Raw genomic sequence first — 15610 nt, forward strand, 5'->3', positions numbered from 1 at the left:
ACAGCCAGAGTGACTCATCACTATTTCTCACTTCCATGGTCTGATATAAACACATGAAGGGGTCAGGTGTCATTTTAGGGTGGTGAGTGGGTGGGTGGAGGCCAGTATGTCTCCCCATAAGACATCTTCCATTCTCCAAAGAATTCACAGCTTCCTGTGGCCAAAGCCACACGCCTGCCCACTCCAGCCTGGAGGAAGGAGAAAAGAGAAACACAGTTAGAAATAAGGAGAGAGATGACAGACCATTTGGGTGATAGATTACCTTCTCTGCCACGCTGCTCTTCAGCAAAATGGAAAGAATGCAGTCGTGATGAGCCTGCATCTTTTTTCACCCCAGGACAAGAAAAGGAGTGATGGTTGAAGAGAAGATGGAGGGGATTAAGTTTGGTTCAGTGGTGTGTCATAAATTAACCTTGATCGTTTTTTTCTAGTGGCAAATTGATTTATAAGTCATGAAACCATGTTTACATGTGGCTTCCAACTCGTCTTTTGGGCCAATTGGCATTTTATTGAAATGGGATGTCTGAGAAAATCCTGATCAACACTTTGCCCTCTTGAGACCCGAGTTGTTGTGGGGTAGTCGGGGTGGAAGGGAGGGATAGCCACTTCCTTTCAGGCCCCAATCTGAAGAAGGGCCAAATACAGTCCAACATCAATCACTTTGCACTCCACAGCTTTCCCACTGCCATTGTTATAGAGCAGACCAACGGAAAGAGGCTGGTAGCAGGTGGAAATAAAAAGCCCTCTGACAACTATAGGGTAAAATTCCTCCCAAGATCGTTATAAAAATGTACTCAAGCCAAAGGGAGCAATGTCCAGCTTCCAGCACCAGTCACACACACACACACACACACACACACACACAAACACACACACACACACACACACACACACACACACACACACACACACACACACAAATATCTAGTCAGCAAGATCCTCATACCTGCAAATAATGCTATATGAACACACGCAGCCATAAACAGCCATTACAGCTACACAAAACCAAAGGAAGGGAGACATATTTTGATCTGCATGTACACGTGAGGCAGCCATGGATGTATGTATGCATATGTGCAAAGAAACAGGTGGAAGGATACAAATACACACCAACACGATCCCTCCTATTACAAACAAACAAAATAGTCTTCTTCCCAGTAATATTGTCTGAATATCTCCGTTGAAACAACATTTAAAATTGTGGTTTATAAGAATCAAGTGCAATCGACATTTCTTTGCAGATGGAGCTTTATAAAATACATTTTTATTAGGAATTGGAATAAAGATGAATAGGAGCAGATAATGTGCAGCAATATTTGTTTTATTATATTATAAATTATGTTATATTTGTTTGTTTTTTCCTGTCACCCTTTCCTCTCAGAGTCACAAGTCAGTCAAATAGAAACCCACAGACATCAAACACACTGCTCAAGATTTTCTTACAGGTGACGTTTTGTCTGTACAGTGTGGACATGAACTGCTAGTGACCCAAGTAGCATGACTTCTCATGATGCATATTTAAAAATCACACTAATAAGCTACGTGCTAAAAACACAGAGACGTAGTTAAAAGTTCAACTTTCAGAAATTCTATGAGGGTACCCCTAAATAACCTTTCATCAGGTTTAAATCAGATTAGGTGTGCTCTGCAGGGCAAAGCTTGACAGATGTTGTCCAGGTTTTTTTTTCATCTTAAAAATCAGATTATATTGAAGCCTAGCACCGTGTCTAACTTTACATTACATGGGAAACTGATGAGCTGAATTAAATGTCCATATTATTTTCATCTTGACTTCCTCCAATTATATACACATCATCTAGCTTTTAAAGAGAAAACATGCAATATGATCCAATGTAACTAGGACTTTCCAAACTAGTATTTTCCATCTGTTATAATCTCCTGTTGTAATTCCTCTTATCTATTTTCACCCAGAGCATTAACAGTTACACATACACAACATTTTTTATTTTATTGTTTTGAAAGGTGGGTTTCTAATGCAGCCATAATATATTATTTGGTTTTATTAAAACTAGAGATGTTCCGATTCCATTGTTTCCTTCACGATATCGATTCCATTACCTGAACCTGCGTAGTGGGATACGAATGCTATCACTGTTGTATGGCCTGGCTCAGGTTTGTATAACAATACAGAGAATGAACGTCATAGAACTATATTTTATTATGAAGTTTGACAGTCAGTCACGACTGAAAAAAGAACATGAGCAACTTTAAAGTCGATTATTTTCAGGGCTAAATTACATGGCCTCGGACTGACACAGGCTCAACGATACTATCATTTTAGGCAGTATTTCAATCATTTCTGATAACGGTATTATTGAAACAACTCTAATTAAAACACTGTGATTTTGTAGCTTCCATGAGCGGCTAAACTTAAACATATATTTATACTGAGTATAATTGGCAGGTGAGGAAAAATTACACAGAAAATGGAGCAGCGATTTCTAACAACTTACAGTGCATGCAGCTACCTCAGGAATAAGTCCAAATAGGGTGAAATAAACAGATACAGACGATAGCTTTGTGCTACATCATTACTGTTGACTTCCCTTCTTCCTCACCCTTCGACAGGTTGGATTAACAGCTAAAGTATTTGTGCCTCTCTTGTCTCCCCTCCAGCTTCTCCCTGTCCTCTCTTTTCCCTGGCACTGCCCACAGCGCCCACCACACCTCCCCCACAGCTCCTCTTCGCTCCTCTCTTCACTTGGGATCATAAGCTAAAACCTGGCAGAATCCCTGTCACACGATGCCCATGCGTGTGATGCTTCGCTGGGACCCCCCTCCACTCAGGAAATGCTCTCGGCCTTTTTCCCACCCTAGTGTTCCACTGTGGAGAGCTGGGCATTACAACCGAATCCAGTTACCATCCCAAAGCATTCCTGACTGATTCCAACCACGGCCTGGGCTATGGGTTCCCACAGACAATAAGGATATGTCCTCATTTCAAACCGGCTGGAGCGCTGGGTATCAAGTTGTGAACTACCAAAGCTGTTTATGGCAGAACAGAGGAGTTTAAGCTCCACAATAGGCAGTTACCATGCCCACTCATCCCCCTCCCCTTCATTCAATTTGTGGTTTGTCTGTAGGTGGGTACGGTTGTGCACAGATTAAAAATAGCCAAGCCATTCCAGACAAAAAACTGCCAGGGACATGGAACACACACTGCACAAATGATATCTCCTATTGTGGTGTACTGTTTGGGAATTCTTAATTGCTTTTTCCGAAGCAGCTTGCCACAGGAAAATCCCCCTTCAGAGTAAAGAAAAAAAGAATAAGTGGGCTGTGCGTAAACACCATAGATAGTATGTAAACGGGCATGTAAACACATACGTATAAACCCATGTCGCCCCATGTGCACCCATCAAACTGCCATTGAGGCTGCATCAAAGGAGCTAACCTGCAGCAGAGCTCGTTGTGGCCTGCGTCTGCCCTCCCTCTTTCTTTTGTGTTCTCCACTGTGGTTTCTGCTTCAGCTCTTATTATTGATGTCTCTCCCTGCATCAGACAGACCATGATGGACCGACCGGCCCTGGGAGGTGTGCAGGGCTGCAGGGTGGGGCACCAAACTGGCTCCCACTCAGTGTGTGGGACTCAATCTTCCCATGAGGCCACAGCAGAGCAGAGAGGAGCGGTGAAGCAGTGTAGGAAGTGTCTAATGGAACATTTCCATGTGTTTTACTGGACCTTTAATGGTAATAAAGAACTGGATAGCAACGTACAATATAGTTTATCCGTATTAATTATCGGTGTACATAATACAGGTAGTTTACTGGAGGCAATTATAGGAGCAGAAATCAAAGCGGCTTTAGGTCAACATGCACTGAAAAATTATAATTACATTTCTTATAATATCTGAAATATATATTAGAACAAAAACAGCATTTATTGATTAATATTTTACCAAGGAATTCTAAAACCAACTTTCTTGGAGAAATGATATATAAACTATTCCTTAAAACGTCAGTAAAGCAATTATTCAGTAATCCAAAAGTGTTTTAGACTAAAAATATTACATTTTAATTAAACATTTGCTTTCAAATTAAAACATCCAATCATTCTGCACTAAAACAGATTTACACAAGAACACGACAGTGGAGCCAAGGGGAAACAAACATTCAATATTTAGTCAAAATGACTAAATGTAAAATTCTTTTTGATTAAATAATGGAAATAAGTTGAACTTTATCATTCAATTTCTGACAAGGTCTAATTTACTGTATTAATATCAAATAATATTTTTTAATATACCAAAACAAAACATCCTAAAAAAAAATCCCTGAGCACCCATTTTATTGAAAATATTCAGGAATATTAGTAAATCATTTTAATCTATTTTATAAATGTACAAACTGTCTATCAACCAGACATAAAACAGTCCACACAGAACCCACAATCATGTTTTTCCTTCATGCTTTAACCTTGAAGTCCAACCTCAAAGTAAGTAAAATATCTTCATATTATCGTTGTTTCAACATTTATATATGGGTGTTTTGTGCTGTTTCACACAGAAACAGAACAGTTTGCCAACATGCTGAAATGCCAATTTTGCTGCGAACAGGTACTGAAAATGATGGAACATTAGCTCTGCAAGTGCTAACCACATTTGGACAGTTTGGAATTTGTAAAACCTCTGGACCTGCCAAATCCTCCCCACTGCTGTCCTTCATGTCAAATTATGCGGTGATGGCTATGATCACAAAATAAACCAGAAGGAATTTTACATATGCCTTTATTTTTTTGTTTTATCATTTGCCTGAAATGTTTTCTTTTCAACAAACAGTTGTCAGAAAACTGAACTAAATGTGTTTTAACATGCGACGAAATGAATACTGAAATAAGAAAATGGCATTCGGACAATGTGAGTGGGTTATCTTTAATTTGACAAGATAGCACACTGGGGACTTTGCGGCAAGTCGATTTTTTTTTTTTTTTCTGAGGAGGCCGGGGTTCTCACAATAACGTTTGCATCAATGACTCATGTATCTCGCCATAATGAGCTGCATATCTGCACCGCGGGAGCTATTTTTGAGCAAAAATAAATACTTTGTGTTGAATGATCCAACATACAAACGTCAAGAGACTACCAGACTTCCTAAAGCTCACAGCACACTGATCCTTTGATCATCCCTGCTGTAGATAATCAGGTGTGAAATTGGGTTGAATTGCAGATTTCACGCCAATATATAATCCATACAGTTATATCGGTGATGTCACTATTTTTCAAGTTCAACGTGCACAAAATATGATTAACGGCGGACGACTCTCATTTATCAACTGTAGATGAATTGTGCAAAGCTGTAGCTGCAGGTGTACAGCGGAGGCAGACAGGTGGGCGTAGGTCTGTAACGTGTGACACGTGCATTTTACCAGCCAATGAGATATAACAGAACACAAGTTTCAATGATTTAGTTAACAGTGAAGTTTTTAACAACTATTCAGTGAAACAAATACTCTAATGTAGGCTATAAATGGTTATTAGATGTGTAAAGAGCCAATCAAATCATGTTTGTGAAAAAAATGATAATAAAACATAATTTTGGCTGAGTCAAACTGTCTATATGTTAAATTATTAAAACGTATCTAGATTTATCCTCGGCTTGAATCGCAGCCTTCTTTTTTAAAACAAATGAAATGTGGCGAAATAAAATAGCAGTATACTTTAAGTGTCTTAACTCCTCAATTCCCACCTGACCGTGACTGTGACACCTGCAACACGACGCACGTTTACGCATTTATATTTGGTTTTCCGTTTTCAAAACGCTAGTGAGTCAGACAGCAGGGCTTCCATCTGCTTTGGGCTCAGTGTCATGCAACAGCACTTCAGCAAGGCGGGTGTTTGCAAACTATTAGCTTGAATTAGCTCCCATAGGCCTATTTCAATATAGCGAGCATTGACATGCTGTGAAATTGTTGTGAAAAGTAACACAAGCATTTAATTAGTCAACCTTCTCTGTAAGGGATGCTGCGCCAAGGGACTACTTTTCTTTGCGCCTTCACACAAACACACAAACACCCCCCCCCCCCCCCCCCCCACACACACACACACACACACACGGTGCAGATATCTCGCCGAGAGAATTAAAAAGCCATCGCGAGCCCTTCTGCTGCAGCTGATTACCGGAGAGGGTGGTGCCCATCAAATACACTTCAAATCCACGTAGAGACGCAATGCGCGCAATCAGCGGTCTGCTAGCAATCCCGTCCTTTCTCGTTCACATAAACACCACTTAAATGAAAATATACACGGCCACCTACAGCGCAGGGAAAGTGATGAGGGGGTACCCACCTTCACATTACACTGTTTTCAATTAAAGTGACAATGCAGAGTGGACTAGGCGACACTGCAGAGACAATGAGTCGAAGAACACATTTAGGTTCAATTATTTGTTTGAAATAAAAAGAAGAAGTCGGCGACAATAAAGGGTATTGTATACACTTAAAATGTGCAATTAAAATAATGTAATGAGATTAATACATTCATTAAAAACACGATTTAGCATATATCCCATATTAAGAAAATGGGCTGTTATATATATAATTATAAACCAGCATCTGTTTATTTCAGAGTTCTTGTCATATAAATTTGAGATAAACAGGTTTAGTTTCTAAACGCATTCTTCTTTTATCGAGTATTTCTGCGCAAAACAGCTTATTATTCACATGCTCGCCGTTCACGCTTTAGTTCTTCGTAATATGAAAACATAGAACTGATACAAATCTAAATCTGTAGGCCTTATTGTAAAAAAAAAATCGAATTCTGCTATGAAACTCAAAACCACTGCAGGCCATTTAATATGTAAACCATTTGCAATTTGTAAAATCCGTTATGTTAGTGATTCTTTACTATTAGTATTGTTTTTTTTTTGTTTTTTTTTCGACCTTTATGGTATTATTTAAATGTAGCTACATAGCCTATATCATTTATTCAAAATAATGTTCATACGATATGCGTTTTACTTGTTTTCTCTACCGATTACAGCAGTTCAAGCAGGGGGTGGCTCAGGACAACGACAGGACATCAATGCATACAGTATTGAGAAGTGAAACTTTCAATTTAAGAAAGTTATTCGCTCTATAACCAATGTGATTCGGACATGTAGGGCTTCAAAACTGTATTCAAGTTCAAGTCGAATGAGTTTACGACCAAGTTGATCGATCGTTCTGTCGCACTGTCCTCCAAACAAAGTTCCTGCGGCCTCTCGGTGAACCTGTGCGGCCCTCCGAGGGGGGATACTGCCTTATTTCTCAAAGATGATCATTCGTAAAGATTTTTTTCTTAGATTCTCTGAACCATTTTGGATCAGGCCTCCCCGACAGTTCAATCTGTTTCTGTGAGGCCAAATCAAATTACACTGCTGACCGCTGCAGCTGCTGGAACTATAATCCGCCGGGTGTATTTGCCTAATTGGTATGAATAAGCAATATTTTTGAAGTTAACCATGACGTGACTTGCTCACATGATGTAGCAACAATGTAGCCTTGTAGTGTCTTGGAGAAGTCAGGCAACATTAGAAAATGCAATAATGAAAATAATATTTAAAAAAACAAATCAAAACTGAATGTGCTGTAAAATGTGTAAAATATTCTGTCTGACAATAATGTCCAGGTTGTACGAGAAAGGACTAAATGATATGTTTCGGCCTGTTAATATAGTGCGCCATTGTACAAAAGTTGACTGTGGGGAGAATATACATTTTTTGTGTAGCCTTCATTTTTGAGATTTTGAGGGGTTCACTATTGGTTTCAGTTCAGCCTACTAAATAACAGCAAGACAGTCCGGAAAGCCTGTCAGGACTGTGCACTCTGCGGTGTACCTCCACCTAAGTGGCCGAGCATTCCTGAGGATGCAGCGCTGTCAAATATTTCATGATGGGACGTCATGGAAAAGTGCATGACTTCGTCTGCAATGGAGCAACAGGGAAGCTCTGACCTCGGGACTCAAGCCTCAGTAATGACGAACAGAATCGGACGTCGACCCTGTTACAGCAAATATTCACTTGCACAATACTCTAAACATTTCATGTAAAATATGCTTAAATTCCAGATGTGTTCATACATGCAAACATAGCCTACATACAACAGTACATTGTGATATAAATTATGATTACACTTTTTTTCAGTTAATTACTGTAGTATTGGGGATTAAACTTCAAATATGTCTAAAGCTAGTATAAAATAACTGACTTTAGAGGGAAGACGAATGCAATAGGGGAGCATCACAATCCATTGACACTGGCTTTGGATGAAGATACAAGGTAAGAAAATATAGGCCTATATATAACAAAGAAAGTTTACCATGACACGGGGCGAATGATCGTGTAAGGAGAAAAAAGCGTCCTAATGGAATGAAGTCATCAGCGGTAATTAAATGCAGTGGGCAGAGAGAGACGGGTGCGCGCCTGCCCCTGGTGCGCGCTGGGTGGTCTGCTGCCCTGATAAATGTGTGGCCCTCACTCCAGGCGAGTGGCCGAGCAGGCACCGGTTAAAACAATACTTACATTCATTTATCCATGGGTTTAAATCACCTCTGCAACAGTGAAAACTAACAGTGGCACGTCTGTCACTTTTCGGGTTACCAATGAGAATTTGATACCGCATTGTTTTCTTGTCTGAAACAAAAACAAATGGATATCTCTGGTACACACCAATAAGCCATTTGATATTTCAGATATACATTGATATTTGATTTAAATGTTTCCTAAAATTGAATGTATAAGCATGCTGCCAACCATGCTGATTGTTATAAAGGAAAAATAGATATAGATATTTTAAGAGCTACTGGTGACCTTTACGCACAGGCAACAAAGTCTCCGAACAGTGTCTGGTTTTACGCACAGGTTAAAAAAAAAAACGTTTATCCACTATTTCTCTGGTGTTATTTTTCTTTTTGTGTCATAAACCTTTTGTCATCATAAGCTTCCACTAGAAACAGTAACGCCGGCAGAGATCACAAGCACAACAAGCTCGACTGACTGAACCCACGGAGAGGCAAAAGGTTGCAGACTGCAGCCATCGAGATCTCCAGGGAACAATAAGCAATCTACTGTCAACAGTTTTACGTTATGGGCTGCTCGTCTTTCAGTAGCTCTCGCTCACAGCTGTGTAAAAGGCAGTACCACGAAATTAAATGTAAGCGTTTCGACTTTGGAAACACAAGAAAGAGGTAAGCAAACCGGTGTGCAACTTCTTCTGAGGGAATTACAACTTAGTTAAAGCAAAAGCTTTGAGGCATACATAAGGCTTCGTTATTCCAACATCCAATATATCAAGTCACCAATAACAAACTAAATCACCGCCCATCGTTCTGTTGGTGATAGTCTGACTGTAGAGCAATTAAATCCACTTTACCTCCATTCCTGGATCAGTCGATGGTAAACTGTCTGCAGGAGTCGATCTCAAGTCCCCGTCCGACTTTCTGTGCTCACAGCTCGGCAGAGCGTTTACCTCACTCCTCCTGCGTCCCTGCGTAAATATTATGACTGCACTACACAAACAATATTCATGTGTTAAAAACGTCCAACATCTACTCGGGACGCCGCAAACAGACAGGCATATCGCATCAGATTGAGTATTAGCTGATCTAACGGGGCTTTTGCTTGATTTTTTATTTAAAGAAGGCCAGGGAAAATGTTTACATTTTGCTGTATAAACATCCTGCCCATGTTCCTTTCTATCTTTTACAGGAATCAGAAGGGTGGCTTTGAATAAGAGAGGCATGTTCTCTGCATAATACTTTTCATACACTGAAAATGTTTCTAAAAAATATTTCACAGTTTTAATAATAACAATGGAGGCTGGTGGTGCATCAAGTGGCCTGGAATGAAGATATGTGTTTGCAGTGCGTATTTACCAATCTACACCGTTCATTTCGCTGTCTTCAGTATTCAGTGTTAAAAAATAAAAATAGAAATAAATACACTTATATTGGAAAACAAGGCAAGAATCTAAGGCCCTATGTATAAATATAGCCACGGAAGTTACTATCTATTAATGATAAGTCATTCGAATGTCCCTCTCGTTTTATATAGCTTATTAAAATGTATAGGTTATTACATGGTATATAGCAGATATGTTCCCTATTTCAATGTAATGAAGGGAAAAAACATTTCCCTGAAAAGTGAACGCACACAGATGTGCATGCTTACAGCCCACCACTGAAGTAGGAGGGAACTGGGCGGGTCTCAACATTAGGATGGCCAAGACATCCAGCTTCCAGTGCATGATGGCAACAGATAAGTAAAAAGTGAGCTCCTCGGACGAACGACAACACACCAACTGAAGTGGAAAGCGGCTCCTGTTCTGCTCCTTATCCCATTTCGGACGCTGCGTACAAGGCTCTAAACTGCTGCGGGACTGAATCGAAAGGAAAGAAGTCAGAGTTAAGAAGACCTTTTGGTTCGCGCGTTACGTTTGTCTACGGTTCCTTTTTTTTATGTCAGCGAATTAGTCTCCAACTTTGTAGTGTGTACAGCTGAGGAAGGTGGAAACTGCCATTTTCGTTTGCCTTCTCGAAGACTTAAATTTAGCTAATGACGGCAGAGGTCCAGCAGCCCCCAGCGCAGACTCCTGCCCAGAGCAGCCCGATGTCTGCCCCGGAGAAGCCACACGGACAGACGGCGGTGATGGAAACCGCTTCATCCACCACGAAAACCAAAAAGACAAACGCAGGGATCCGCAGACCAGAGAAACCCCCCTATTCTTACATTGCTTTAATAGTCATGGCTATCCAGAGCTCGCCAACCAAGCGCCTGACGCTCAGTGAAATATACCAATTCCTGCAGAGCCGCTTCCCGTTTTTCAGGGGCTCATACCAGGGATGGAAGAACTCCGTGCGTCACAACTTGTCTCTGAACGAATGCTTCATTAAGCTGCCCAAGGGCCTCGGCCGGCCAGGGAAGGGCCACTACTGGACTATCGACCCGGCTAGTGAGTTTATGTTCGAGGAGGGCTCCTTTAGAAGGAGACCCAGGGGTTTCAGGCGCAAGTGCCAGGCGCTGAAGCCCATGTACAGCATGATGAACGGCCTGGGGTTCAACCACATCCCCGAGTCCTACAACTTCCAGGGGGGCGGCGGGGGCCTATCCTGCCCACCCAACAGCTTGTCTCTGGACAGTGGGATTGGGATGATGAATGGACACTTGGCAGGTAACATGGAAGGAATGGGTCTGTCCGGGCACACCATGTCACACTTGTCGACCAACGGTGGACATTCCTACATGGGAAGCTGTACGGGATCCACTGGGAGTGATTATCCCCACCACGACAATTCCGCCTCCCCTCTGCTGACCAGCGGAGGAGTCATGGAGCCTCACCCCGTGTACTCGAGCACAGCCTCGGCATGGGCTCCGGCCCCCTCGGCCTCACTGAATAACGGAGCCTCCTACATAAAGCAGCAGCCTCTGTCTCCTTGTAATCCAGGGGGCAACTCTCTGCAGCCAAGTTTGCCCACACATTCACTGGATCAATCTTACTTACACCAGAACGGGCACACTACTACAGATTTACAAGGTAAACCCAACAGGGTATTCCCTTATAATTTTGCTACTTCAAAATACAAGCGTACCATCGTTGTTAAGAATGTTATAAAGAAAAAGTGCGGGAGGAAATGAAATCATAGGCATAAATATGATGCAGGAATATTTTAAAATGCCAAAGCATTTAATTACCAGGGGGTCTAAACAATATTTTTCTACGCAGGGTCACAGAATTGTATGGTCTTACGCCAAACGTGTGCGTGATGGAAATATTGAGCAGCCTCACGTTACCTTATTTGAATATCGCTGCGGTTATGGTGCTGTCATTAAATACAGGCTTATCTATATTGTACGTAAACTGAAGACTTAAAAACAAGATCATTAAGAGAAATGATGAAACTAAAAGAAACATTTTTCTCCCACGAAAATGTAAGCCTAATCACCGCCCTGCTCCAACTGACACAAATTGCATTACGCCGAATAAAACCTAGATATTTCAGGTTTCAGTTTCTGGAAGTGATAAAAAAATAAAATAAAATAGGGCAGGAAGAGTATGTCGGGACAATTAGGGGCCGTGGCCAAATCTGGGCAAGAAAAACAAGCGGGGTTAGAACCAGCTTGCCTTGCCCCGAGGCCCTGAGTCCTCCGGGACTGGCGTGCAAGAGGGCCACTATCAATTAGCCCTGCAAACCCGCCTCCACTTTTCACAATGTTAATCGGGCTTGCTAAATGGAATTAGGGTCTGTGAGGAATACACATGTAAACCTGTCTGAGTAAAACAGAGTGACGCTCTTTATCTGTCCTCTACGCATTAAATGCATAACTGATTGTAAAAAAATAAAATAATTAACCTTCATGAAAATGTTCGATATTGGGCTTTTAATATAATAATCATAATAAAAACACAAGAATTAGGATTAACATTCAATTTAATTCAATGATTTTTATTATAGGCTTCTTTATATAGGCTACTATATAAACTTTTATTACTAACGGGTCGATAAAATCAAAGTAAAGGCTATAACTGCTCTAAGAGGAAATGTTTATCATGGATAATTGACAATTAAAGCGTACATGATGAGTTGATATGTGATATTTGTTATTTTTTTCCCCAGGGCATCAAACAACAAATTATCATTAAACCTTGTGACCTTTGGGATTTTCACTGTGTTGTATTTTTTTTAAATGCCTTTCCGCAGGTATTCCTCGGTACCATTCCCAGTCTCCAAGCATGTGTGACCGAAAGGAGTTCGTCTTCTCGTTCAACGCCATGACGTCCTCAGCGATGCACTCACCGAGCAGCAGCTCGTACTACCACCACCAACAGGTCTCCTACCAGGACATCAAGCCCTGCGTCATGTGATGCTCCCACACGGACAGCCCTGCAGACCAGAGGACGGTGTCACAGACTTTGAGCCATGCAGCAGGGTGAAAAGAAAATGAGAGCAAACGACTAAATAACCACTGAGAGACATAAAGGCATGCCCCGGCCCATGGAGAGCGCTCACTGCTTAAAGTAGACCGGACTACTTTTCTGTTACTGTTTCACACAGCGACAAAGACACGGAGACAGGCCAATCACCACAGTAACCACATAATAATAATAACAATAATAATAATATATAATAATAACAAAAACTTTTTCATGCCATCAACATCGACCAGTGGGGTTAAAGACTGGGTGTATGAAACCCTGCTGCTGTTTGGTACTTAGTCCTGCAGAGCGGATGACTACAACTTCACACTTTTGTTTATGTTTATTCTTCTTGTTAAAGTAGGCCAATGTAAAAAAAAAAAAAAAAAAAATGCACACGTCCATTTTGTCCCTCTTAAGTTTTACTTTTTATTTGACAATTTAGACTGAAGCTCTCTCTCCTTATTTTTTGGACTTTCATACCAGCGTTGAATTTTGAAATGAACCATTATGGACATCACATAAGCATGTCCATATATACTGTGTAAAAAAAAAAAAAAACCACAACGATGAAGGCACTTTTTGAATAGCCTATAAGCGCATCTTTTTATTTATTCTGTAGGCCTACATATTTTAATTTCAGGCGAAATGGCCAAGGAGGTATATTCTTTACTGGCAATATTTGTCAAAACGCTTATTTGTTTTTAAAATGAAAATTGAGGATATATTGTAAGCACTGCCATGTCGTTTGTGTTAGATATATGTAGATAATTACTTTCAGCACTGTATACTTGTATAATGTTAGGAAAATTAGCAAGGGTCCATCAATGAGGGCTAATTTTTAGGTCATATTACAACAAACATTTGTAAGAAATAAAATATATCTGTTGGGCTGTTTGAGCCAAAATACACAAAAATCGATCTCATCACTCATCACTTTTTTTTGGGGGGGGGGGGGGCACTCTAAACAAATATCCCACAAAAACTGCAAATCTCACCAGTATTCGCTATTACATAATCAACACAAAATTAGCAGTATATAAAGAATTAAGGAATTTCTATCCCAGGATTCTGAAATATACGTTTGCAATTAATCAACCAAAAAAAAGGTGGATAATCTGTGGCTATAATCTACTAAATGTTTGGGGATACTGAAGCGAGAAACTCAGTTGTGTCCTGACAATAATGCAGTTCATGGTTGAAGCCAAAGTCTGAGTCTGTTTTCACCTGGTGGGAGCAGGTCACGCCTGTTAATGTTAACTGACATTAAATGAACAAATCTGACTTTCCACAAGACAATGATTGATAATTGTTAAAGATTTTAAATAAATTGTTAATGAAAAAGTCAGTCGTATTATGCCCTATGTGTAATGAGTGTACGCAGCAATAACGCATAACAAATTAGAGGCAGAGATCTCCCTTTGTGTTTAGTTATAGCATCATCAGTTTAGTTGTTTTGAGACAAAAGTATTTTGTTCAAAAGTCGGTTCTGCTTAGTAGCTAAGAGGTGTCGAAGATGTATTCACCTTTTATAATCTTCAAAAAAGTGGTCTTAGAGAACAGAAAAATCTCAAACTAACAATTTATAAGAAAAAAAGGGTTCAGTGAGTTATACATAAAATAAAAAGGGATGCTGTGTAGGCGAAAGCTTTATATCTCCTCTTAAAAACACTTTAATGCCTAATTACACAAATATAAAGCTCAAAATATATCGCAAAGGCGAGGGAATATGTACGCAAAAATGAATATGTGAATGTCAAATACAAACTGAGTCAATTTACCTAAAAAATATGCATTGACTTACTTATTTGTTGAGCATCACAGTTTCAAAATTCAGAAGTTGGTCTTATGGCTAGTATAATTGGTTGGATTTTAAGGTCAACTTAAATAATATTAATTTGATTAAGCACAAATTAAGTGTAGATTTATTATAAGGATTTCAAATTATTTTAGTTTGAGAGAAGATTTTGGTGTTGAAAATAACAGGTGCTCCTAATGTAGCGAAAACGTGGCAGGAGAGCAATCTATCTTGTGAGCATTCACATGGTTTACTCAGTGAGATCACTACTGTAAGTTAGATCATGTAACTAAATTGTAATTTAAGATGTCCTCTATTTTACTTTGCAAGCTATGCTGTCAAGGCGCGTGTGTGTGTGTACACATAGGTCTGTACTTCAGGCCGTAAACATGCTGTTTAATACTTGTGCAGCTTTGAAATCTCACAACATGACCACTGACTGAACCCCAGTAAAATGAGCATGCCATTGAACACAGAGATGGCAGGCTCAACAGGAGTGGAGCGGCGCATTAACAAACCGATGACATTTACCGAGGTTCAGAGCTCTGGCGGGGGGCTGACAGAGTGAGATGGGGCTCCACAGCTGTTCCCTCACCAGGCCTGGATGACAGTGCCATAAAAAGCCTAAGGCCTGCTCTGTGCAGACAGACATGCTGTGTGCTTGTGTCCCAGTACAACCAAGACTGCAGTGAACACAGGACACTTGGTTGGCACTGTAGACTGACATGAGTGATCAGTTACCAGGTAATGTCTGTGCAGAGACACAGAAAGACAAACAGTACAGGGCACAAGATACAAGTTATTGGATGTTTATGCCAAGTACTGTGAGGAAAGGAAACTATAAACCATCACCCTAAATGATGAGTTACCCATCAAGAAAACACCAACTGGATGCATAACTCAAAG

The 15610-nt window shown here is 40.4% G+C and overlaps 1 protein-coding gene across 1 annotated transcript; it reads left to right on the forward strand.

Moving 5' to 3' along the window:
* The first annotated feature begins 10396 nt into the window (after positions 1-10396).
* On the forward strand, positions 10397-13671 carry foxf1 (forkhead box F1). Its single transcript, XM_083927909.1, has 2 exons — positions 10397-11526; positions 12692-13671. Exons 1-2 carry the CDS (start codon positions 10548-10550, stop codon positions 12853-12855), a joined length of 1143 nt encoding a protein of 380 aa, XP_083784035.1. The 5' UTR covers positions 10397-10547; the 3' UTR covers positions 12856-13671.
* Positions 13672-15610: the final 1939 nt, after the last annotated feature.

The sequence above is a fragment of the Echiichthys vipera genome (genome assembly GCF_963691815.1).
Source record: "Echiichthys vipera genome assembly, chromosome: 1".
Classification (NCBI taxonomy): domain Eukaryota; kingdom Metazoa; phylum Chordata; class Actinopteri; order Perciformes; family Trachinidae; genus Echiichthys; species Echiichthys vipera.